Below are 27439 nucleotides of genomic sequence, written 5' to 3' on the forward strand. Positions count from 1 at the left end.
CTCTAGCCCAGAACTTCCAAACATAGTGTCCTGCAGGACAGTTTTGGTTTTGATTGATAAAATGAGTGTGATCTTGTCAAGAGGAAGATACTTTACGTCTCCTCAATCACATGATTTTGGCAAACTCAACAGCCTTGATATCATCTTACAAATCATGCTAGTCCGAAATATTTTGCCGCATTGCTGTCAAAAGCTCAATCTCTGTATGTTTCTTCTTTTTGCTTCTTGTAATGTTGAATCACCACAAGGAGGTCATGTCTGTGCTGTAGGAGTGGCACATACGAGTCACTTCCACAGAAGGCTAGGCTGCAGATCTTTTTATGACCCACTAAGGGAACATTCACTCTTCTTGTAGAGCTGCAATACTGAGTCACAGTCTGACTTGGCCCAGGGCACTGAATGTTTAATGCACTATTCTGAAATGAGTATATGACTTCTTTACAACAGGCATGTCAAGCCATATTCTCTCCAACTGTTTTAATAAACAGTTAGTTTTAATAACAGGCTAGTCTTTTCCTTAAATAGCCACACGGTAGGTCTCTCTTAGGGTATTTGTGTCTTCAGCAGCTCTGATTTATTAATTTTTAAAGATGAAAATCACATAAATTATGTTGGGTGTCTTTTTGACAAATTCATTAAAGATGAGCGATACTGACCCATGCAGTAGGCCTAGTGATTTATAGATCAGAAGAGATACTCTCTTACAACCTAAAGCACACAATTTATCATGTCTGTCTTGGAAGAGCAATGCATATCACTGCAAATTGCATGTAGCATCTAGTGCTTTTCTGTTGCCCTCTAATGTATGATATGAAATATGCTTTTGTGCGTGCGTACTTTGTTTTAAATCTCAAACCAAATTTTTGAAGATATACTGGCTTATAGTGTGGATGTAATATTGATAAGTTCACACACATGAATTACACATCTTTTCCCCTAAAAAAATAAATGACTGAACATTGTTTAATATAAATATCTATAATATAAAATATATTAATGCATGCCCTGTTATTAGCTGTAGTTTTTTTGTTGATGTTCTGAAAAATGAAAATGAATAAATAAATAAAGATGTTATACTCTGTATGAATATACAGTACATTTATAAAAGTGTAGAAGAAATGCAATGAACACAATCACTTGTTTTTCAAAATGTCTGAGAAAATCAAGGATTTTGATACAAAACGTCTATTAGGATTCACTAGATTCACTGATTAAAAGCAGATAGTATTATTACAATTTTATTTTTCAAAGTTTGTTACAAAAACCTTAACATTGGGCAGCAAAATGAAAGAGACCATCCCTGCTGATATATAACAGTCCATCCAAAGTCAAGAAGACACATAAATAAACACACATGCAAGAAAGCAAGAGTACTTCATATTTTTGAATAAAAAGGAGAACGTGACTAGGCCTAGTTAAAACTGATTCCATACACAGCAAAGTCATGAGACTGCTTACCTGTCCATATTCCCAGGATAAAACTGTCCCCAATGAGTCTGAATCATTAAAGAACTAAAACATGATGTCTTCTTGTACAACACAATGTAAGTCTTTGTGTATGAATGAAACCTCAAATGTAAATATGGTTGGTTGTTATGTCTTTACTTATGAGAACGTTTTCTGCAAAGAACAGAAACCCTTAATCTATTAAAGACTAAACTTGATTTTGTATTTCATTTTTTGAGGTTTGTGGGTCATCCTTCCTCACAGATTGTGCATGTACACTCAACAGCCTCCTCAAGTCTGTGTGATCCTTCTGCTGCTCCACTGCACTAATCCACCCCAGATACTCCATGTGAGATAACCAAAAAGGCTGTCTTCTCTCGCCATCCACTGAAAACATAATTATTCACAAAGTGTTCATCCCAAAAAAAGTCTGTAGTATCCCTGCTTTGGCCTACAGTAACATCTTCAGTCTTTAAATGGCCTGTTTGTTTGCAAGTTCTTAAAGAAGTGGTCAGGCTCAGGGTGAGGCTGCCCAGGCTCCCAGTCTTTAGCCGAGATCGAGGACTTACGGTGAAGCGAGGAATCTCGACTTAGACTGCTGTCGAGGAGCAGGTCAGGATGAGGTGGCGGAGGCAGGATCCCTGGATCAGGATCACTGGTAGAGGAGCAGAGGGAGTCCGTTTTCATGGGACGATAATCACGGACGCATTCCTGCCTGGGGAGTGTCCGGCTAGTCTCGTGGACTTCGGTGCTGCCATTAGAGGTGCTCCTCCAATCCCACGTGTTCCCGTTGCCTGAAGAAAGATGGACCACTGGGTGATGAGGAGCGTGAGCGTCTACCGTGACAATGCTACTTCTGTCTTGCTCCGATGGGATGCGGTAGTATGGAGACTCCGAGCCAGTGCTGGAGGTGGCACAGGAAGAGGCGGTCTCGGAGGACTTTGGTGTGGTGATGCTACCTGGACCATGTTGCTTAGACATGGCGATGACCTGCATAACCCGTGGCTGGTTGGGCAATCGTGGAGGTTCTGGCATGGCAGCTGGTACCGGACCTCCTTTATCTGTCATGGACAGCCATTTAGCCCGTGTTGTGGCGCTTTTAGGTGACACTGGTGGTGGTCTGGTGGCTTCCTCTGGGATATGAACCAACTGCGGGGCACCGGGCCTCTGAGGCATCATCGCCCTTGCAACTCCTGCTGTTGCCGTTGCTCCCCTATTGGCTTGCACAGTAGGATAAAGGGAGGACGGCATGCCCAGATCGTCTGAAGCTTCTCCTTCAACTCCGTCAACTCCTTCTGCTGTTGCTTCTTCCTCCTCTTCCTCGTCCCTCAAGCTGAGACTGCGCATCTCCATTGATTTCTGCTTCCATTCAGACACCAGCTGTTTAGAACGCTGAGAGTCCATTGGCACGTGGAAGGTCATGTGACGCTGAGCAGGCTCCTCCATAGCGTTGGTGTTAGCACGGGGCAGTGTGTTACTGAAGGTCACCATGGTCTCCTTCCCCATTGGGCTGCGAGGAGCCAGGAGCTCAACATCTGCACTAGCCCTCTTTAGGCTGCCCACTGAGGCCTTCTCCCGACGCACCTTACGGTTCAGGCCAGCAACATGTGGCGGGACCGATAGCTCATCGTTGCTCTCAGAAGCATGGGCCTTTTGGTACACCGAGTCATGGCCACGCTGTGTCAGTTCTCTTAGAGGATCTTTTTGTGGCGGAGGGGGCTGCTTCAGGGGCCTGGGGTAGGACTCTTCATTGGACCTAAAGTTCCCCACTGCATATAGTGCCTGGAGTGTGAGAAACAGTAACAAGAGTTCATGAGACATTTTTTACCTCATGAAGACAAATTCATTGGATTGCACATACACCATGACAATGTTTTACTTTATTTTGTATTTTATTGTATTTTTTACTGTAAAAATTAAACACTCATTGATATTCAGTGCTACAGAGTTTAAGTTTTATTACTTTTACTTTTACCTATTTACTATTATAACGTAAATGACATTTTTAGAAATTGATTTAACCCACTTGACTGGTTAGAGAGATTATAACAAAAAAGCATATCAGAGGAAAGAGACGAAGCAAAGAGATGACATGGAGAGAGTGGAAAAGGAGCTGTGAAATTGTTCCTGATGAATCCTGGAGGATTTCTCTTCCTCTAATAGAAAAGAAATCCTAAATATAGAGCTTGCAGTCGGCAGATTATAAAACAGTGAAAAGAGGAAGATAAATAAGTCTTGATATCCTCTGCTAACCCAAAATTCATGCTGTCAAAGCAAAAGTTGTTCGAAGAGGCAAACTAAAAACAAAGACTCACTAGATAAACAGCGATGCCAGCGCCTATCACAAAGCCCACATAGACATCAATCGGGTGGCTCCGATACTGGGTGATTTGGGTCAAACTTGCCAGGGCTGCTGCTATGGCAAACGCAAACACCAGCACAGGCTTCAGCAGCTTGGTACTGTCTGATATGGTGGCATTGAAGTACATCTGAGTAGAGAAACAAGTATCACAACAACATGACAGCTGCTCTGGTAAAAACAATGACCAACAGAAATGACCAGAATTTTGGGTGAACTATCCCTTAAAATTGATGTTTCACTAAAGTTTTCCTGTAAACTTCTTTGGAGACTTCTTTAAAGATTTTGCATAGTAGTAATTCAAAATGATCAAGTACAAAATTGAGGCTGGGGGTATAAACTCTTCTGCTAGAACAATTTTCTTATGCATGCTTAATCAAAGCATGACAATTTATAAGGACATTTGATTTGTTTTTTAATAAAAAATGAATAGAGATGTTTGCTTTTTGATTTTATCAGGCTTGTTCAATGATTTTGTCCAGGCATAATTTCCCGTCAATTCCATATGCTATAATATGATTTTTTTTCAGAATAGAATTTAGAGCTAATTCAGTAAGTAAAAATAGAGACTTTAATCACAGAATCTAATAGTTAAATTACCAAATTTTACTTAATCATTTAAGTAAAATTAAATAGCTGCCATTTAAGTTTGATATTTGAGACATACATATTTCTATGGAGAAAGACATGCAACTCCTAGTCCACTTTACTTGAGTCAGTTACCTATGTTTCATTTTTTACAACAACTGGTTTGTGTGCTTTTTTTAAGGTCCGCCAATTAGATTCTACAGGATAACACTAATACCAATTAGAATGGCCTAAAGTACTCCAAATGTAGTTACAGCAGCTTGAATGTCTCTCTTAACTGTCCAGAGAGAATGACTTCATTAACAGTTGGAATCCCACATTGAGTTCAACAAGGCATAGCTAACAAAAGAAGACTAATGAGCATCTCAGGCTCTACAGCTGTGAGACACCAAGCTGGCTGTGGCCTATATACTCTGCACTTATTAGGAAATCAGCAGAGGTCAATTAGTCGACAAGGTTCTGCGCTGATGCTGGATGCTTCTAATAACAGTGCTAGCTCAGTGATCACAGTGGCACATTTTTTTTTCAAATTACAAGTATTTTGCGTCAGATCTTTTTATAAATCAAAGTTCCCTGAGAAAAGTAAAGAGAAATACTTACCGAGATGTAGACGGCTGCGAAGCCAGACAGAGTGGCGTGCTGGGAGGGGAAAGTTTTCCTGATAACACAGAGACAGACAAAAAAGAGGAAAAAGTGACAACGACTTCAGTAACACATCACATGAATTATCACAGAGCGCAGCCAAGAGTTTTAGCATGTGAGGAAGAAATGTAAATGAGCCAAGGAAGAGATGAAGCAGAAAACTACTACGCTTCAGTGAGCAAAACACAATTTCATATCTGTTCCATAGCCTCCTCGTTCTATGTGCCGCCTGACAAGGATTTGGGGGAGAAAAAAGGATAAAATCCATTTGCAAGGAAATGCTGCAATGGGATAGAAACTAAAAAACTTGAAATAAACACAAAGAATATCTATTTTTCATCCTGTTTAGTCCACACATTGGATATGCAACACTACAAGGGCAAATTGTGTGTGGATTGCATACAAATAAAAAATACTTTGTGTTTTAGCACATATATTAAAATATAATATGCAAATCAGGTAACACCCTAAACACAACAGCAAAATGAATTTACCCTGGCATATGTGAGAAGGCATGGAGTTGTTTGTGTGTATTCACCTTGCTGACAGGATGGCATACTGGTCCCGGCCTGAGCAGATGTCCTGGGTTATGTAGGGGTTTTTATCGCAGGCCACACCCGGCAGTGTGTAGTTTGGTTTGCAGACAGTTAGGAAGAAGGGAGCATGATAGCCAGTGGCCAGCTGGATAACGTCAGTCACTAATGCTGTGGCGCATAGCCCAAACACATGAACACCTGTGTGGGGACGAGAAACTGTCAGTGTGGAACTGTGTGAACAGGGCCAGACTTGTCTTTGTTTGTCTGTGTGAGTCTTACGAAGCCAACACTCGACCGTACCAAAACAGAAAAAACCTGTAAAAATGTCTGAATGCTGTCAGTGTATGAATAATGAATGTCAGAAGTGGTCCCAACTCCTGAGTATTAAAACTAAGAATAAGAGATCTAGTCTCTGCTCTCCTCGAGTACCATTTAAAGCTTTTTTGTGTACACTTCAGTATAAGGACCAGTTCTCACTATTAACTAGTTGCTTATTAGCATACCTATTAATAACGTATTGGCTGTTTATTAGTATGTACACTCACATAAAGGATTATTAGGAACACCATACTAATACTGTGTTTGACCCCCTTTCGCCTTCAGAACTGCCTTAATTCTACATGGCATTGATTCAACAAGGTGCTGAAAGCATTCTTTAGAAATGTTGGCCCATATTGATAGGATAGCATCTTGCAGTTGATGGAGATTTGTGGGATGCACATCCAGGGCACGAAGCTCCTGTTCCACCACATCCCAAAGATGCTCTATTGGGTTGAGATCTGGTGACTGTGGGGGCCATTTTAGTACAGTGAACTCATTGTCATGTTCAAGAAACCAATTTGAAATGATTCAAGCTTTGTGACATTATCCTGCTGGAAGTAGCCATCAGAGGATGGGTACATGGTGGTCATAAAGGGATGGACATGGTCAGAAACAATGCTCAGGTAGGCCGTGGCATTTAAACGATGCCCAATTGGCACTAAGGGGCCTAAAGTGTGCCAAGAAAACATCCCCCACACCATTACACCACCACCACCAGCCTGCACAGTGGTAACAAGGCATGATGGATCCATGTTCTCATTCTGTTTACGGCAAATTCTGACTCTACCATCTGAATGTCTCAACAGAAATCGAGACTCATCAGACCAGGCAACATTTTTCCAGTCTTCAACCGTCCAATTTTGGTGAGCTCGTGCAAATTGTAGCCTCTTTTTCCTATTTGTAGTGGAGATGAGTGGTACCCGGTGGGGTCTTCTGCTGTTGTAGCCCATCCGCCTCAAGGTTGTGCGTGTTGTGGCTTCACAAATGCTTTGCTGCATACCTCGGTTGTAATGAGTGGTTATTTCAGTCAAAGTTGCTCTTCTATCAGCTTGAATCAGTCGGCCCATTCTCCTCTGACCTCTAGCATCAACAAGGCATTTTCGCCCACAGGACTGCCGCATACTGGATGTTTTTCCCTTTTCACACCATTCTTTGTAAACCCTAGAAATGGTTGTGCGTGAAAATCCCAGTAACTGAGCAGATTGTGAAATACTCAGACCGGCCCGTCTGGCACCAACAACCATGCCACGCTCAAAATTGCTTAAATCACCTTTCTTTCCCATTCTGACATTCAGTTTGGAGTTCAGGAGATTGTCTTGACCAGGACCACACCCCTAAATGCATTGAAGCAACTGCCATGTGATTGGTTGATTAGATAATTGCATTAATGAGAAATTGAACAGGTGTTCCTAATAATCCTTTAGGTGAGTGTATATATGACCATATTCTAAATCCCTATCCCTACCAATACCAAAACTTAACAACTACTTTACTGTTAATAAGCAGGATATTAGTAGTTTTTTGAGGCTAAAGGTAGTAGTTAATGGTTTGTCAATAATGAGAATTGGACCTTCAAATAGAGTTCAACCAATGTGACTGTAACAAATGTGAAAATAGCAATGAGTTTAACTTCATATTATTACATTATTACTCTACCAGCCAAAAGTTTGGGATTAGTAAGATTTATTTAAAGACATGGACACTCTATGGGCACTTCTATTTTAAATAAACACTGTTCTTTTAAACTTTCTATTAATTTTATTATTTATTATATTAAAAAATATGTCTCATAGTTTCCACAAAAATATTAAGCAGCACTACTGTTTTCAACATTGATAATAATAAGAAATACTTCTTAAACCCAAATCAACACATTAGAATGATTTCTGAGGGATCATGTAACACTGAAGACTGGAGTAATGACTGCTGAAAATAAAATAAAATACTATAAAAATCGAGCTTTGGTGAGCGTAAGAGACTTCTTTAAAAACATGACCCCAAATATCATTTAATTGTAAAGTTTCCCATTCCTACACTGAGGTATCTTTTAACATACCCACAAAGCGCACTGTTCTGCGTAAGAAGGAGTTGAAGTTGCAGCCTCCTGCATTTATACTGCCTTCTGAACCAGAGCGAACCTTCAGTCTGGACTGCATGCAGTACATCAAGGCTTCACCCAGCATGATCTAAGCCAAAAATGCACAGAAGAATGAGAGCTGCCTGAAGCAATCCAATCTGTCAAGTGTTTAATTATGCTTTATACAAGAATTTAAAACTCCTTGAACATGCAATTCACTGGCCATGCTGTTACTGTCCACATTGCATCAATGAATAGCGTAACAGGATTTTGTGTAATATTCACAGTAGCAACAGTGAGATAAATAGGTTAGGCCATTTATGAATAGAGTATGAACACTCACAGACGCTGCAGGGCCAGCAAAGGCCAGGCTGAGCAGCATGAGCAGAGGAATGAGCTCGTCTCCCGTTTCCACATAGGGCATGCTCAGTGTGCGTTCATGGCAACGGAACCCAACTTTGGCTGGCTGTAATACGTCTGTCAGCTCCAAGAAGTAAAGAGAGATCATGGAGGATGCCACTATTGGCAGCTAAAAGGGAAGAACAAGAGGAAGAATTGTTGGGTTATGGGAAAGGTGGCACACAGGGGAGGATTATGCAGGGAGGAATCCGTCAACATTTACCACATGGATACCTTCATGAATTATTCATGCAAACAGTATTAGGCATACAGTGGTCCCAAAAATATTTGAACACTTAAGCCAAGCTCAAAAATGCATGAATGCCTTGACTTGAAATAACAAATTATAGCATTTGTTTGAGAAAAAAGTATAAACACCTTTTACATAGTTAAAAAAAAAAAACATTCTTCAAACTTTCTATTACTTTCTTTCAAAAAGAAAAAAAATGTATTTGAACTATTTTAGACTATCAGACATTAATGTTATTAATGGATTTTGTAGTAACTAGCTAGAGAAACTGACTTTATACATTCACTAAAACGTGAGACTAGATATTTCAATTAATTGCAAAAAAAGTTAGTTTTGAGGAAAGCTCTGGCAACATTTGTTTGAAGATGCCACTTTGTTTGATTTATTTGTTTTTCTTTTTAAATCCAATTTAATGACATTCAGAAAAGTGCAATGATATTCAGAAATTTTCGGTATGACTTAAGTGTATAAATATCTATGTAAACAGTAAAACAAATAGGTCTAGCGGTAACTAGTTCCATTTTCCATTGACGTTTCACGTTTCAACAATTTTCTTTGATGTTTACATCAATATTATCTCATTAAACAGGAATAAAGCAGTTTAAGCCCAAATAATCCTTTGCTGAAATCCTGTTAAAACCTCTTAACCCTGGTTAAAACATGTACTTGACATCACCTACATAGGATAAGAAGTTGAGCATTCCCATATCCCACTTATGATTCATTATATGTCAAATAAATGGCATCGGTTTTAAATATTAATGTCATTTATTACACAGATAAAATCACAATTCATTTTACAGGCTCATATGTTTCATCATGTCATTGTATTATAACTCAAAGCGACATGTAAATGGCATTCTATGCACATGACTGTCCTCATAAGATAAGGCAGTGGTGTGTAACACGTCATGCTATTCTTTATGCGGTTCAACGGCAAGATGAAGAAGCCTTGTAGAGATCGTTAAAGCACCACCAAAACAAAGCATACCTCTACAAAGTAGAAACATGGCAGCAGGGTCATGCTGTCTTTGGGAGGCTTCTTCTTGGGCTTGTCTTTTGGAGACATAATTTTGGCGTTTGGCCGAATAAAATCTGAAAGTGAGAACAGAATAAGATCAAACACAGGATATTTACTAGATACTGTACATGTTATAGACCTTAAGCAAGTTAGACGCCATATTGAATTTAACACGGATGAAAAAATGTCTTTGCACAATGTATTTCCCCAATGGCACACAGTGTATAAAGGTCTTAAATCACTTAGGATTTTTTGTCAACTGAAAGGTTTTTTTTTTGTATATTGTTAAGCAATGCTACTCTGACTAAGATCTGTTGAAAGATAAAACTTCTGTGCCCATGCTTGTGGTATTAAATATCCTGCAACTTTTATTTGGCTCAACCTCAAATGGTCTTGGAATATCTAAGTGCTCAAATCAGCCTAGTAAATTGATCACTTGGCATGTTTGTAATTTGTCTTGCTAAGCATGCAAATATTCTGTGCTTCTGATGCGGATGGGTGGACACAAAGGCAGATACAGGGAGTGTACAATAAATACACCCATTAAAGCATCAATAGGGTTAAAGTTACACATTTCATATCAGTCTCATCACTATGTACGTTAAATCACAGGGTATAACAAACAAATATAATGTATACATTTCTTTATTGGCCTTAAAATTAAAAATTGCATTTTATGTTTGGAAAACTAATTTCTTTTTTATGTGATATAGTTTTCTTTCAGTAATGATAATCAATTGGAAAACAAGGCATGTTGTGACAAAAGGCTCATACATGTAATGAAATACACTGGTCTTTTGGGGCTAAAAAAGACCTTGAAATTTGACAACAAAACTACTTTTTGTTCCATGACACCACAAAATATCATCTGTTCAGGATGTTCTGTAATGTCTAATGGTACCGCTTTCAAGGGGTTCAAAAACAGAGCTTTATGACACATAACTGCAGTCCAACCAGAAATGTTGAGATTAACGGTTTTGGATGATATTACAGCATGGTGGTGGTATCTGGTGAGGTAGACTGCATAGCCAGTCAATATCAGGATTAAATACTGCTGCCTAGTATCAGATTAAAACCAGTGCTGTGACTATTAGCACTGTAAATGTTCAGTTCTGCATATACCCACATAATCGATTAGTGACTAAGCTTCCCTTACTGGAGTTACCTTGTGGAATTCAGTATTAGCATGCAATAGACTGAATAGCCTCATCTCTCTCCAGGCGGACAGCTAATGAAAGTTGGGTGACACATGGTGGCCGTATCGGCTTCCACGCCTCACATTGCACAAACAAAGAAGGCTCTTTTCAGGGGAGTGGGGACTATTTATCCTGCGCAACTTTGTTTGTCTCTGAAGAGAGAGGGGGATAAGGAGAGGGCCGGGAATGAACAGACTCAAGTCTGTGCTGTCAAGGAGTCTATTGGCTGGCAAATAAAAGGAGCTTAGCAATAAAGCAGCAATCAAATCGGTCTGTGAGTCTCTTCAGCAATATGTCAGAGCTGGTGGGAAGCTGGTACTGAATAAATACATTCTAAATGTAGACAAAGTGAGAGATTTTTCAACTCATTTAAGTGATCCATCCTTTCCAGTGTTCCTTAATCAACACCGGAAAAAGATGTTTGAAAAGAACTTGACAGAAAGTCTGCAGACTCTAAGATAATGTAAAATGTCTGCAGTGAAGTGAAGGAAGTGAATTACAGATACAATCGTGGGTTGTGTAATTTAAGCAAAATACTGCTTTGGAAAGGAAACCCACATTTTTAAATTTCTCAGAGTATGAACGCAATGTAGCTCTTTTTTTTTTACCTTGGGAATCCACTTGTGATCTATTAGAATTAACATTAAATTTATTAAATTTATTTATTTATTTATTTTTGCGGAAACAACATCTTGTCTTATGTGGATAAAATGTGGATATATTTTCTTATTGCAAATTTAAATTGTCTTTAAATGTTTTTGTTATGTATAGGCCTAGATTCAAAAATATGTGTTTGTTATATTTATTTTTTACTTCAATAATCCTGCAGGCAGTTCATTTGCTAAAAAACTGCTCTGAAAATTATTCCAATGATATTGTTCCATGTCGTTTTCGTTATAGACTCACTATTCTCATAGGACTAGATTATTAAACGACTATTAAAATACTTTACAGTTATTGTCCTTGCTGTGATGGTGCTATGGACCTTTATGCTTGGTTGATGTCTAACTTGAGCTACATACTGTTGCTATGGTTACTTGTTGGGTGAACAGTAACTTCTGTTCCTGAGCTTCTATTTAGCGCAGTCTTTTACGTTTTTAGCTTTGACTTACCTTTATCTGACTTTTTGGTGATAGAAACTTATACAAAATCTGATGAAGTGTGTTTATGTATACTATTAGTAAAAATAATATGCATATTATTAATGAAAAATAAGATAGTTTTTAAGGACCCCGATCTATTTTTGTTTTGACTCTCTGTGTTTTGACTCTCTGTGGGGGGGAGGGGGACCCCCCCCCCCCCACACACACACACAATTCCCACCCTTGTATCACTGATCTACTGTACCAGCTGCGCCGCTGTCCACTACATGGTACTGAAACTGCTGTGACTGAGCAGTGCTCTGACACATGGCTACAACCGAGATGTAACATTGCAGGAGGATGAAGAGGGTAATTTGTGCTGAATGGAGCACACGCGATTTCACGGGACAATTTGAAATGGGGGGGGGGGGGGTTAGCGCATATAACATATGTTATATGAAAGCCCCGCTTAAAGTAGAATACTTATATTTTCTCTGATATTTTTGTTTCTCTTGCAGATTTGGCATTTCAAAATGTCCCCGTGGTCAGTTACCATCTCGCATACACCTCTCTCCTGAAATGGTGTCATGAATTATTCTGGGATGTCGTACAGAAACACTCATCCTACTGCTAAAAATTAACTTTTATATATTTAATGGGCATTTCAGAAAATATGCAACCCGGCACGAAATCTTGATTCTACACACCAGGTTTCAGCATGTCTGTTTTTTAAGGGCTCCCAGGAACAGGCTCGGTCACCATCAGACAGACACCGCTATCTCACCTCTTTCTCGTTGATGTTGGAAATTCATCGACTCCCTCCGACCCCTTCGCCGTCGCTTGGTTCGTCTGTGGTGCTCCAGCTTTCCTCAATGCGACTTAATCCATTTCACGCTTGTACAAAATATCTTTGTGTTCACTCCCCCCTGTCCGCTGAAGGTAAGTGAACGGATAAAAGTATGAATGGAGCCGGACACTCCACTTAAATTTCCCCAACGTAGCAAAGTCCCAAAAGTAGATGTGAGTAATTTCCTCGTAATCGGGACACTTTCTCGTGGAGATCTCGAATACAGAGCTCTCGGATGAGCGGATAGGAAACGAAACAGGAATGCAGTGACTGTGTAGGGCACCGTGAACACAAAAGGCTACTGGGAAGGGGGGTTTCTTGAGGGAGGGGACAGAAATGAGGGAGGAGGCGGTCCACTTTTTAACACAAACACGCGGAGAGCATCTTAACCCCCGCTTATTTCCAGTCATCAACCCGTGATGTGTAACAAAAGAGATGTAGAGACGCGACAGATTGTAAGGGAGTTCCGTTCACGACCGCAAGGGTTAATTCGCTCCTCTCTTTGTGCATCGACACCATCACGCTGGACGTTATCTGTACTTTTAGATACAGAGGTGTTCTTAACGGAGCAAATGTCTTATGTGGACCCATGTTAGACAAGCATGCTTATGGTCTTTGTTTATTTGTCTGGGGTGGGGCTGCTTTTGGACCATGCGCTTCTTTGTGTCTAGGTATGTTTCCAGCAGCACATGGCGCAGCACGCCTCCAGTGAGAACATGACAACGCGTCATCGCAGACGCACGCTTCGCTTGAGTGAACCTCGCATCATAGAATCACAGGGCGACTATGAGTGATCCTGGTCTAGGATTATTTTGTGTTTTCTGCAGCATTTTTCTTATTGTGTTGAACAAGGTTAAGCTTTAGGGGAGACCAGGTATGGTTGTAACATGGGGAGAGGTGTAACAGCACCATTTCCACCTATCAGGGATAAGCTAGGAGTCCAATAATAATTTTATTATTTACCCACTTCCTCCCCGGTCTTACATGAATGATTGCCAAGGCTGTAAATAGATATATGTAGATTTTATAAAGAAAAAACTGATTTTGGTGTAAGAATCCGATTTTTTTATATACCAAAACTATATTTTGCTTAGTGCTTAAAGCGTTGCAGATTAAATCATATAACTTCCATTAGAATACATTGCAGATTCTCAGGCAAAAAAATGTGATGCATTTTTAAACTGTTATTTCAAACCGTTATGCTAATACATAACATTGGATGACAGGGGTGGGGTAAGTTGTAACACAATTTAGCGTTCCCTTACATAGAACTGAGAACTTTAATATTGTCTATATCGAGCATTTTTTGGCAGCTCAAAGCCAAAGGAAGCATGCATGGGTAAAATGTGCCCTATGCAGTTTCTGGATCCACCAAGCCTACACTCTAGGGTTAAAAACATTGGTTTGACACCATTGTGAATCTGATTGAGAAAATTCATACATAGACACAATCTCACACACAAATTTACACCGTTTTTTTGTTAGATCTACATGTTCTTTAACTCGGTACACTGGAGTTGAGTGTTCAGTAGGCATAAATACTGTTAAGCAGGTTTGTTCTAGTAGTCTAATTTACACACTCACGCACACATGGGGATGATGGGGAAGTCGTGGCCTAATGGTTAGAGAGTCGTACTTGTAATCCAAAGGTTGCGGGTTAGAGTCCCCGGCCGGCAGGAATTGTAGGTGGGGGGAGTGAATGTCCAGCGCTCTCTCCACCCTCAATACCACGACTGAGGTGCCCTTGAGCAAGGCACTGAACCCCCAACTGCTCCCCGGGCGCTGCAGCATAAATGGCTGCCCACTGCTCCGGGTGTGTGTTCACGGTGTGTGTGTGTTCACTGCTGTGTGTGTGCACGTTGGATGGGTTAAATGCAGAGCACGAATTCCGAGTATGGGTCACCATACTTGGCTGAATGTCACTTCACTCACACACTCCTGCATCTAACAGAAAGTGGATTAGAGATGTGGTCATTCCTAGAAATTGTGACATTGTTTTGTCTTGATCTTTTAGATTGTTTCAGTAAACCTGATTCTGAAGCAAACTTTATGAGGCGGCTGCTGTTTTTGCTTCTTTTGTCTAACTGTTACAATTTACCCCAGCATGTGTTACAACCTTCCCCGGTAGTGGCGTAGATTGTAACAGAGGCACTCCATGTATTTAACATCAAGTTATAAGGACTGTGATATTCTTGCAGAGGCTTGAATTGGTGTCTTTTGTAGTGAACAAATGTGGGTGCTTTGTATAACATTTTGAGCACTCTAGCTCAAATATTCAGCGAGTTTTCAGGTGCTTACTTTTAGTAATAAATGCCAGAAAATTTGGTTTGTTGTTTTGACAAATGTGACCCTGGACCACATAATTATAAATTTTTCTTTTATGCCAAAAATCATTAGGATATTTAGTAAAGATTATGTTTCATGAAGATATTTTGTTAACTCCCTACCGTAAGTACAAAACTTAATTTCTGATTAGTAATATGCATTGCTAAGAACTTCATTTGGACAACTTTAACCCTTAAATGCATACCTCGGGTCCTTAGCAGCATCATTCTCTACCCTCTCCCTCCTTTATTTTTTAAAGTTAGACATCAGCTTTCGTAGTGTCATGAATCCGGTCCATGGACTTCCATTCGCTCGCCACCAGAGGTCACTCCTCAATCACATTGACTCTCACACCACACAGACTGTTACATATTACCCTGGACTGCATTTCCCATCATTCATTGCACTAAATACACACAGCTGTATCAATCACATGCTCTCACCTGAGAATTATCACACAATTACACACCCTACATAATCCACGGCCTTCCTTTCATAGATCGCCGAGTGTTCTGCGTATAGCACTCTCCTAGTGTTAGCTGCCTTACGGAACCATGCTGTGTTTTTGTTTAGGTCCAGTATTGTTCTGCGTTTATCATCTCTCCAAGTGATAGCTGAGATAGGGAACCTGTTTATGGTTTTCTATCTTGTGTTTCCTGGATTAACCCTTTGCCTTGCCGTTCGGACTCTGTTTTCACCTCGCTTGGACTACTGCTCGTGCACCTGGATTATCTCTCTGCCTTGCCCTGTTGGATATTGTTCACCGATCAAAGACCCACGCTTGCCCTAGGATTACTCTGTGTCTAGCCCATGCCATACCTGTTTGCTGGTGTTTTGACCACGTCCCTGTTTAATAAAGCTTGTAAATGGATCCGCACATCTTGTTTGCCCGGTTACACTTAGTGTTCCTCAATCTATGCATTACAAACAATATAAAAAGAAAAAAAAATGTAAAATATAAAATGCCTGTTTTCTGATTAACTTTTTTGTAAAAAGTGTATAGGGTCGCTAGAGACCCGAGGTATATGTAAATGTGTATTTTTTTTTTCCACGCAACTATATATTTACATATGACTCAATATGTGCAATGCATCTTTTTTTCATCGAGGTGGCACTGTTGGATACACCATGATGACGTTATGTTTAACTTATAATTACCTCAGGCATAAAGCAAACTAATATCATCAGCATAAATTGAATTGGTTTGAATGGCGTAACTGCAAAGCAATACTATACGCAATGAAATATAAATGTCACTGCTATTTGATGCTGGATGTGGTAAATAAGCTGCCAGCGATCAAACGATTGATTTTGAAGTCATTGAAAATGTTAGTTTTGCGAATATCATTCAGATGCTGAATGTACTGTGGAAGTGCGGTGATGGTACAATCATCTGCTCAACCTATTCAAACGGTTTCAAAAGGTAACGAAATATGCTTTTATTCTGTAATAGTTCTTAAAATATCAAGAGAGTTTTTTTTGGTATTGCAGCAGTTTAGGATCCATCCGTGCTGGATGCATAGGTCTGGGTCGCTAAAGACCCAGGGTTAAAGGGTTAAAGGCGATTTTCTCAATATTTTGATTTCTTTGCACCCTCAGATTCCAGATTCTCAAATAGTTGTATCTCGTCCAAATATTGTCCTATATCCTAATAAACATCAGTGGTTTCATGTCTTGCTAAAAGCTTATTTATTCAGCTTTCAGATGATGTATAAACCTCAATTAAAAAAAAAAGGACCCTTATGACAGGTTTTGTGGTCCAGGGACACAAGATGTTTAAAATGATCAACAGTGGAAGGGTTTAAAAAAATCTTTTTTTTTTTAAATGAATAACAAATGTTTCATGAACTTTTTTTTTTTTTTTACTGTTTTCAGAAAAACAATAATATTTATGAGTTATTAATTGATTAACTGCAGTCTTACTAATTTCAAAAACATTCAAACATGTTCAAGGTAAACAATATTGTTACAAATATAATACAAAATTTTATTAATGAATATCATGGCATTTTCGTGGAGTTACTCAATTTGATCTGAACAAAACGCCTTTTCATAAAATAATCAAAATATGTAATATTTTTTAAAAAATGTAATGACAGTCATGACGGTCTAAAGGGATTCTCTCTTTTATGAGTTTCTTGTGATGTCATACATGTTCTCTACACCACACTGGCAGACAAAACATTTGAATTCAAATATTAATAATAATAATATAAAAATAATAATAGTAACCGACTAACTATTCATTTCATTTGCATTTGTAAATAATAATATAAGAATAACTTAAATCCATCATTATCTGACAAGAAACAGGACACTAAATGCAAACACAAATTCAAAACTCTACTGCAAAATCTCTGCTCCATCGCTCCAAATGTGCCATACCAGAGAACTGAAGCAAGGGAGAAAAATAAAATCAGCTCCTCCCCCTATTTCCCCCCTATCCCACACTAGAAGAATAGGGGGTCTCGTTTCAGCAATGCACTTACTGTTAGTTTCCCAGGAGACTGTGTGAGGCCTCTTGGGCAGTCCTCCTACACATCAGGACTGGGCCCAGCTGCAGAGAGTTAATAAAATCATCAGTCAGCCATTCAGCCTCACTCCTTAGTCGCACACCCTATGTGGCTCGACTGCCTTCACAACATGTTTCACGCTCTCATCAATTTCATACAGATTCATTACAGACTCAAAATGGAGGATGAGGTGCTCCAAAACCTTGCAGCTTCTCCAAGTCACAGTATTCAAGAGCTTCTCTCTTAAAAAAAAACTTTTTGGATTCATTTAAGTCGAATGCTTTTGGGATCGGTTTGTATTCTGACAACTGACCTAATTATTGTGTCCAGAGATGTTGCTCTGGTCTGCCAGGTTCATTTTATGGACTAGCACTGCATGATTGCATCATGATTGATTTTTGCCCAGCTCTCACTTCAAATCATATCTCATATGACCATGTGCTTGAAATAAATAAGAACTGCTGTAAAATGTGTGGTGAGGGACCAGCTCATATATCAAGGTAAAAGACCACTGGCATTTCAATTCTTTCCATGAGCATCCGGCTCTCTGGCTGTGTGTCCTGTTTTGGCGGATGCATGACATCATAGTGGCACCATTGCTGATAAGATTATGGAGGGATTTGAGTTGAGGTAGAGGAAATAAAAAGGAGGGAAAATAGACTTACTGCATCTCTGGAATCACATGCACAGATCTGTGGAATATTATAGTGCCATTTTATTACCAAGGCCTGTTCACACGAAGGATGATAACTAGGAGACGTCCACACACAGAGGAACGGTATGGTTGGAGTCATTTTCAAAATGTTTTTTTTTTCTCCAGCTGATGAATGATAAAAAACAACAACATTTGAAAGCCAATAAGTATCTACCTGAGTTTGAAGAGCTGCAGCATTAAACTTAAGCGTGTGCTTATAATAAACAGAAAATTATTGTCTGCTGGTGTGGAGGCTAATATAGGCCTATTTATCACTCTAATGACCTTTATAGTTATCGTTCTTGGTGTGAACGGGCCTTGATACAGTAGTGTGATTTTTTTCCTCTGAATCTTCATTTCTGTGATTGGTAAGGGAAATATGCTACTAAAAACAAGAAAGGAATGGTGTTTCATACACAAGCTCATATTTAGGCAAAACCTTGAATGTCTTTAGTCTCAGTCCTGCAAAACAGAACTGGAGATTCCTTGTGGCAGAAGTTTGCCATGACATCTGTGAGTCCCGCGCTGAATCCTTTGGGAACCTTGGGATTTCTTTCTTTTGACAAATGCAGAAGTGATGCAATTACATTTAAATTGTTTTCTGGAGGCAACACTTCAGTCAATGTGATTGAGAAATCAAAACAAACATTCCATTATGTTTTCATACATTGCTTCTAACAGCAGAGGAGATAAGTTGTAAAACTGCAAACCAAATGCAATGTGCTGCATCCATTACCATAATTTGCAATATTGCAATACATTCATTTTTTTTTCGCCCAAAGTTGCTCTGTCATTTTTGATGAAAGTCAAACAAATGTTTTTAAATAAATAATGTGAGCGGCAACATTATTTTGGAATCAGCCAAAGAAGTGAACTACTGACATGAAAACAAGAGTCGCAATTATACAAGGCTAAATTCTATGCCATTGTGCTGAATGTTTGCATTAACAATGGTACTGTAATTTATGTATTTACAGGGAACTTGTTAAACGCATCAATATTTAACTTCCTCTATACTAAGTCTACAACAAAAACTTCTCTGGTGAGTGAAGTAGCTAACACTTAAATACACATATAATAGTAGTTTTTGAATGGTTTTAAGCGTAAGTACAGTTGTTAGTCATGTGCAGAGGTGTTCACAGCATACTTTCTATTGACCTTTATGTCTGTTTTGGGTGATGTTTGGGAGAACACTTAAAGACGTAACCAACTGTGTTTGTGAATACTTGTCAAGATGGGCATTTTGACAATTATTTGCGTATTTGACCGTCTAAATACAAAATAATGGTTTATTATTGGCATCTATATTGTTTCATGAAGAACATCCATGGAAAATTTCCATTACACGAAGCCCCCCCCCCCCCCCATGCTCCCCCTCAAATATCTGTTTTGGGAGTATACGTTTGATGAGCATCAAAAAATTAACAACAGCAATTAACAACAAAAGCTGGGTAATTTAGTCTCTAAAATCCTTTCACTTTTTTCTGCTTTCATTTGGAGCTAAAGATATCGAGCGTAGCATTAGATCTGGCAGGTCACGTTAGTCAAGCTCGCGTCAGCTGACTCTCAGCTGATCCCTATCTACCTATAGGAATACGACACCTATCTAAGCATCCATATTTAAGGTTGTCAGTATTATCAGCAGTTTTCACATTGCTCAATAGCAAATTACGCTCCTCCATCCCCAACTCCTCCTCTGTCAGTCAGGATCCAGCCTTCTGATTCTCTTTTGAATCAGACAAATTCAAAAATGTGTACATAAAATTACTGAACTTCTTAACAAATCTGCAATACTTTTGTTGGTTCTGTTCTGTTTATCCTGGGGGGTTATCGCTGCTCTCCCTGCTCTCATCCATGCTAGGCTGCATGGATGTGCAGGTAGTTCTTGCCCAGAACAGAACCATTCCACCAATCCAAACTATATGCTAATTGTCCATCATCTTTGACGATAGTGGTCCTGACAGAAATGTTCTCTGCTCCTGGAGGGCCAAGGTCCTGCAAAGTTCTGACCTTCTAGCTCTGACCTTCTCCAGGACACTGGCCTGAACATTTTTTAATAGAGATCCTGAAAACCTTGATTCATTTTAGGTGCGTTTAATTAGGGTTAAAACTAAACTCTGCAGGACATTGACCTTCTAGGAACAGAATTGGACACCCCTGCTTTAACTGTCTTATATACAGTATGTCACAGCTGATGGTTCAGTTTTGGTTTGCAATCTCAGTGCAGGTTAGCAATGCATATTACTATGCTGATGCATACCACTAAAAACAGTCCACGTTTTTGAAAAAAAAAAAATTGCTTTTCATTTCCCTGTACATGTGCACCATTCAGAAATTTCTCATTGGGAATTTATTCCTCACAGCCATCATCTCTTTTACTGCACATGACATTTCATTAGACCTACACTGGTGCTTGCTTTTTGTACATGATCTATCATGGCTTTTGTGCCGCAGGTTCTGTATTCTTTGTCTATTGTTTTTGAGGAGTAGAGTAGTACAAACTGCACATGGATATAGTTTTCTGAGAAAAAAGAATGTAGAAGTTCAGGATGAGTCTCTTGATTCTTTCTGTTTCTAGATTTGTGTTCTGTTTTAGTTTTCAGACATGTTGCATAATTAAAATTGATCTAAGCTCAGTTCTATAAATTTGTCACTAGACATCCTTTATTCCCTTTCTCGCTATTGGATACCACATTAAAGATAATGAAAACCTATTACTCATTTCTTTCTTCAGCTGAATTACAGTCCCCACCAGGTTTAAATTCTTTATATAGATTCACAACTTATAATAACTTATAATTAATCACACCCACTTGCATATACAGTTGCACTGATAGTAATCATTTTAAAGTGACAGGTAATGTTTTTATTAGTATTATTAAGATTGGTATATTGAGATTTGAGCTAGCAACTACAGTTATTAATAATGGACAGATTTTTCTCCAGAAAGCATTCGTTGTCAGGCTGTGTGGGGTATGAAGCATTGACATATGGCAGCTCTCGCTCAGGTCATGTTGTGTAAACTGTAGCAGCAGGGTGGCATTACAGCTAAGGGCTACAGCATGAGGCTCAAGAATGACGAGCAATGATCATAGCGGAGCTACAATTGTTAGATCAAAGACTAAATAGGAATAGGACAGGAATTACTTACTGATTGTAACACCGAAACAATGTTTTCCTGTGAAGCTACTTTGAAACAATAAACTATACAAATAAACTTGAAGTTAATTGAATTTAATTGGCTAAATTAAATTGAGGTTTTTGTCAAGGATGTAAATGAGGACTATGAGTATTGTTTAAAAAGTATTAAAGTACAGTGTCCCAGTTTTTTTATTTTACTTGTGATCATGATTTAATAATTTTAAAATAGAAAGTCATTTTCTCAAAATCTCAATGTAACAAAATAGTTTTCTTGTGATTTCAAGATGTTGTTTTCTTAAGATCTTGATGTAACAAAATTTTCTCATCTTATTTTTTTTGTGATCTCAACCAACTTTTATTAAACCTGGTAATAATTAACCACTCATTCTGGAGTGGTGGACACTATTTTGCCTATTTTCCAAATCAGAGTTATGTTACATTGATTCAAACAATGAATTTAGCCTGAAACACACTTGAGCTCCAAGACTAGTGAAGACTGTTCAACACTGACACTAACCTTTTTATCAAACACTTAACGCCCAGTCAAGCATGCTCACTCTCTGAAAAAACACAGCAACTCAACATAATGAGGTCATTGTTCATCGTTGTCCCAATGGAAGCTGGCTGCTCGTCTATCAGTCTGACAGTCTCCTCCTCAGCCCCCTGACAATCTCCCTCATACAGTTTGCTCTAAAAACTTACTTTGAAGTTTGCTCTGAAAACGAATGCGAGAACACCATCATCTTGCAATAGTGAAAGAGTTTGACAGCTACAACCAACATTTCAGACTGTTAACCTAGTTTAGCATTGTTTAGTAAACACTGAATTCATGAATTTGGGATTGAATCAAACATAAAGGGCGACGGTCACATTTTACAGAACTTGTGTCAAACTAAAATAACTAGCACAGATAGAGTGACTTCAACAGATGTCCTCACAAACCAACTGTTGCAAACCATCTGCTAAAAGTGAAACTGACTTTACTGATAAATGTTTATTTGAAAATGTTTATTAATAATTGTAAATGCAATAACTCTTTCAGACTTTATAACATTTAGATTATATATAGGCCCGTGACATTTGAGGATCAAACATCTCAACCAGAATCATACGTTTATCACTGTTAAAACACACAAGCAAACGATATATTTTTTCAAACATTATAAGTGTGGAAAAGGTACACCACAGCAAGACAAGAAATGGTTTAATTAAAATTTAAAGTTTGGTCCATGGCATCTTATTTTGGCCAGGAACTGCCCACTCAAACAGGAAGAGGCCAACTGACTGACGTGTAAAACGACCAAACACTGTCCGTTTTGTTTTTATGTGCCCTTTTAGGACCACAGTTATCTGAAATAGAATATATATTAATAATAATGATAAAACACTGGAAAATGTCACATTATATGCAGAGGAAAAAAAAAAAGATATTGGCCATGACTTATTTGTTCACTTGTTGTAGTAAATCATAGCTATGTTGTACTAATTTGTCTTCTTGTTTTAATTAAAATTAAAGAAACATTACAAATTACAACACGGCCACTTTAACAAAAACGAGGGAATCAAATTGAAATAAAATTTAATCATTTGTGGGAATTAATTCTTAATTTGTGGCCACAATATCAATTATTTATTCTCTAATTTGAATTCACGTCTCACTGTTTCCATCAATGGTTGTATAGAAAACACCTCAAAATAGCATGTTTATAGAATCTGCATTTCTGTGTGAAATTTTTTTATGGACATTGTTGAATATAGTTCTGCTTGTGGATGTCTAGTTAACTTGCTACTAAGTGCCTCGAGCCAAACCTTGATGTTATTAACCTTGCAAACTTTGGCAAATCCAGTGATTAGTTCCTCCTCAAAAGTGTTCATTGTATCAACCCTTAACTTGACCATGACGACTGATCAAAAAAACCTTTGTGCCTTTATTCCCAGATGTTGCTAAATACTGCCAATCAGATCAGAAATGGAGTTGTTATTTTGCGTGCAATATGCATCAGGCGGCCACTGAGCGGACTGTGGGCGGTCCGTGGGCCTGCCGTCCAAGGAATTGTAGCTTATCCCACTAAGTAATCCCATTGAACTATTTACAAAATGAAGCCATTTTCATGCTGGACGTCTGTGGATGCAGATATTCACCTTGGCCAGCAGTGAATGGTTGCATTAAGTGTCTGTTCTCGGTCCAGTTTCCTGGCTTTAAACGCACACACACATACACACACACACACACACACACACACACACAGATAAATGCTTTCTCTCTGGAGCTGGAAACCAGCCAGACTGCAGGATTACAAGATGAATCTCCATCACAGAGTGTTTCATCCGTCACTGCAGCACTCCAGCAGTCACTGAGAAAGGAGAGGTTGGAAAACAGCACAGCATGACTTCCCAGTTGAGAGAAGGTCCTGTATCCCCTCATATCCACTGCCTTTGTGAGTGTCCCGACACATAGCGTACATCACCTCCCCCTGTTGATGTCTTTGGTCAGGGTATTGGTATTGGTGTTGGTGCTGGGATTAGATGCTGAGCTTGTTTGGGATTGACTGACTCGTTGTCTGACCAGGGTCCGCTGGAGCTCGGCTCGTCTGGCCAGGGCGGCCCTGAGCTGGCCGCGAAAGTCCTCAATCCTCCCATGCAGCTCCCGCAGCTCCTCTTCCCATGGCGTTGAGAGTCCAGAACAGACCGGGGGTGAGAGCACTAAACTGAGACTGGGATTAGGACCGCCGTTTGAACACAACTGGGTGGGCGGGCTTCCCACCAACCCTCGACGGCCCCTTTCTGCCCCAGTGGGCGGAGCTTGGAGTTGGTAGCTGTTGAGAGTCTCCAAGTTGAAGTGGACACGCTTGTTTTGCTCTTTGGCCTCTCGACCGGCCTTGGCGCTCTGATTGTTCCACTTGGTTGTAGAAGTGGAAGGGGAAGTCGAGGAGGTGGAGGGCGGAGGAGAAGAAGTGGAGGGTGGCAGGCGGTGGAGATTACAGTTCTCTGACAGGCACAAGGTGGGACTGAGAGGAAAACACAGCAGCAATCAGCTTTACAAGATGCAGGGACACAGCACTTTGCAAACAGACCCAACAATCAATGGAAACACGGAGCCTCTTCAATATGCCATTAATGAATCAGCTCGCTTTTTACTGGAGAGTCCAATATTGATTTTTATCCTTTGTGTTATAATTTCTTTCTTAGGGGTGTTTTTTTTAACATACTACTTGCACACATTATTTCATAGCTCAGTACTGTTCTATTATACACAGTAGGCCAATTACAGTGTCATTAGCTCAAAATAAAGGGTGATGAGGTGATCCGGTGTCAGTCTATTATGTGACTGGCTATCTGTACATCATCATACAACTTATTAACCCCATAAAGCCTACTGTATCATATTTGATATGCAAAATTCTAAGGCCTCTAAATTACATGATCATGTAATTGATTTTGCATAATCAATAACATGCCTTCTGTCATCTGATTGATAGTCTTTACTTTTTAGCAAGCAAAAGGCATTTATAGTATATTTTTCCATTTTTGGTATAATTTTAAAAATCCCTAACTTCAGGCTTGACCTATGTCTTTTTGCATTGAAATATATTCAGATTTTTACAAAAAAAGGTTTATATTCTAAAACACAATCAAATAAAATAATCAACAAAAAATGTGTGTGTGTGTGTGTATATATACATACATATACATATATATATACACATATATATATATATATATATATATATATATATATATATATACAGTTGAAGTCAAAACTTTACATACACCTTTCAGAATCTGCAAAATGTTAATTATTTTACCAAAATAAGAGGGATCATACAAAATGCATGTTATTGTTTATTTAGTACTGACCTGAATAAGATATTCACATAAAAGATGTTTACATATAGTCCGCAAGAGAAAATAATAGTTGAATTTATAAAAATGACCCCGTTCAAAAGTTTACATACACTTGATTCTTAATGCTGTGTTGTTACCTGAACGATCCAAAGCGGTGTTTTTTTTGTTTAGTGATAGTTGTTCATGAGTCCCTTGTTTGTCCTGAACAGTTCAACTGCCTGCTGTTCTTCAGAAAAATCCTTCAGGTCCCACAAATTCTTTGGTTTTCCAGCATTTTTGTGAATTTGAAACATTTCCAACAATGACTGTATGATTTTGAGATCCATCTTTCCACACTGAGGATGACTGAGGGACTGATTTGCAACTATTACAGAAGGTTCAAACGCTCACTGATGCTCCAGAAGGAAAAACCATGCATTAAGAGCCAGGGCTTGAAAACTTTTTGAATATGAAGATCAAGGTAAATTTAACTTAATTTGTCTTCTGGAAAACATGTAAGTATCTTCTGTAGCTTCTGAAGGGCAGTACTAAATTAAAAAAAATATGATATTTAGGCAAAACACCCTCTTCATACTGTTCAAAAGTTTTCCTCTTAATGCATGGTTTTTCCTTCTGGAGCATCAGTGAGCGTTTGAACCTTCTGTAATAGTTGCAAATCAGTCCCTCAGTCATCCTCAGTGTGGAAAGATGGATCTCAAAATCATACAGTCATTGTTGGAAATGTTTCAAATTCACAAAAATGCTGGAAAACCAAAGAATTTGTGGGACCTGAAAGATTTTTCTGAAGAACAGCAGGCAGTTGAACTGTTCAGGACAAACAAGGGACTCATGAACAACTATCACTAAAAAAAAAAAAAAAAAAAAACTGCTTTGGATCGTTCAGGTAACAACACAGTATTAAGAATCAAGTGTATGTAAACTTTTGAATGGGGTCATTTTTATAAATTCAACTATTATTTTCTCTTGTGGACCATATGTAAACATCTTTTATGTGAAATATCTTATTCAGGTCAGTACTAAATAAACAATAACATGCATTTTGTATGATCCCTCATATTTTGGTAAAATAATGAACGTTTTGCAGATTCTGAAAGGTATGAAGTTTTGACTTCAACTGTGTATATATATATATATATATATATACATATACATACATATATATATATATATATATATATATATATATATATATATATATACATACATATATATATATAGTGTGTATATAATTTTGTCTTTACAGAGTTAAATATATAAATAGGGTTCAGAATAGGCCCGTAATAAATTGCTGTAATTTGACAATGACATTAGTCTAAACTTCAATTAGGAGAATTACTACATTACATTGCACTTTTAAGAAATTTGTCAATTTATTACGCAGTAATCTTAATTTACCATCTGTCACTGCTCTCAACCTCTGATTTCCTCTCATCGTCACAACCCATATTTAATGCACGGTGGATTTTCTGTAGAAACAGAAAAAGGACACAGAACAACAGTCATATTCAGTATATACATAATCAAATACAAGACATGCCTACCACATATAACCTCCTGACTTGTGCTTTCAGCTTCCTATCACTAGAGGGAGCAGATGCACCTGTGTTTATGACAGCAACATGCCTTCTTGAATAAGATTTTGAATAAGATTTAAAAGAGATAAGAGTGAAATGGTAAATCCTTTAGTTAACTGGAACTACTTTAGCATTATCTGCCTTTATACACTGATCTGTTTTTGAAGCTTATTTCACCGTGTTTGTCAGCTGTGTTTGTCACATGGAGGCAGGTGCTCACCTGACTGGTGTGGAGCCAGTATTTGAATCTCTGCTGGTGGCGGAGGTGAGGCAGGATGAATCTGAAGAAAGTGTGCTCTCCCAGCAGAGTGAGCAAAGCACCTGCCACCCCCACACATAACAGCACAAACAGCCCAGAGAAATGCTGGATACCCATCTGCAGAGTCTGCACACACAGCAACAATAATACATAAAAACACACAAGAAAAGATCAGTGTAACAAAGCTCTGTTGCTGATTGCAGCTTTTCTGCTGACAATTGATCTTGCTGCACTGCACTGCTTAACTATTTTCAACATTGATAATAATAAGAAATGGTTCTTGAGCATCAGCCTATTAGGATCATTTCTGAAGCACCATGTGA

General features: G+C 38.7%; 2 protein-coding genes across 2 annotated transcripts in view; both read right to left on the reverse strand.

Annotated features, from left to right (window-relative positions):
• Nucleotides 1-1229: 1229 nt before the first annotated feature.
• LOC306846567 (phospholipid phosphatase-related protein type 3-like) lies at nt 1230-9690 on the reverse strand. Its single transcript, XM_079380029.1, has 7 exons — nt 9610-9690; nt 8313-8498; nt 7949-8078; nt 5574-5769; nt 4994-5051; nt 3762-3935; nt 1230-3228 (listed from the first exon to the last, which is right to left on the reverse strand). Exons 1-7 carry the CDS (start codon nt 9685-9687, stop codon nt 1912-1914), a joined length of 2139 nt encoding a protein of 712 aa, XP_079236155.1. The 5' UTR covers nt 9688-9690; the 3' UTR covers nt 1230-1911.
• A 14211-nt stretch (nt 9691-23901) lies between these two features.
• Nucleotides 23902-27439, reverse strand: part of LOC306845739 (glutamate receptor ionotropic, NMDA 3B-like) — a gene marked incomplete at both ends in the record, with an annotated part of 37374 nt that continues 33836 nt past the window's right edge. The window contains 3 exons of the mRNA XM_079378711.1: nt 23902-24445; nt 26679-26749; nt 27078-27242. Coding sequence (XP_079234837.1) covers nt 23902-24445; nt 26679-26749; nt 27078-27242 — 780 coding nt within the window. The remainder of the gene's footprint in view (nt 24446-26678; nt 26750-27077; nt 27243-27439) is intronic.

This window comes from Barbus barbus (genome assembly GCF_936440315.1).
Source record: "Barbus barbus genome assembly, chromosome: 26".
NCBI lineage: Eukaryota > Metazoa > Chordata > Actinopteri > Cypriniformes > Cyprinidae > Barbus > Barbus barbus.

Excerpts from the sequence above, each read along its gene's own strand:
- LOC306846567 (XM_079380029.1), bottom strand. The coding sequence starts at position 9,687 with ATGTCTCCAAAAGACAAGCCCAAGAAGAAGCCTCCCAAAGACAGCATG. Across the intron at positions 8,079-8,312 it reads TTGCTGGCCCTGCAGCGTCT|ATCATGCTGGGTGAAGCCTT; the intron begins GTGAGTGTTCAT and ends TTTTTGGCTTAG. Across the intron at positions 5,052-5,573 it reads TATGCCATCCTGTCAGCAAG|GAAAACTTTCCCCTCCCAGC; the intron begins GTGAATACACAC and ends CTGTGTTATCAG.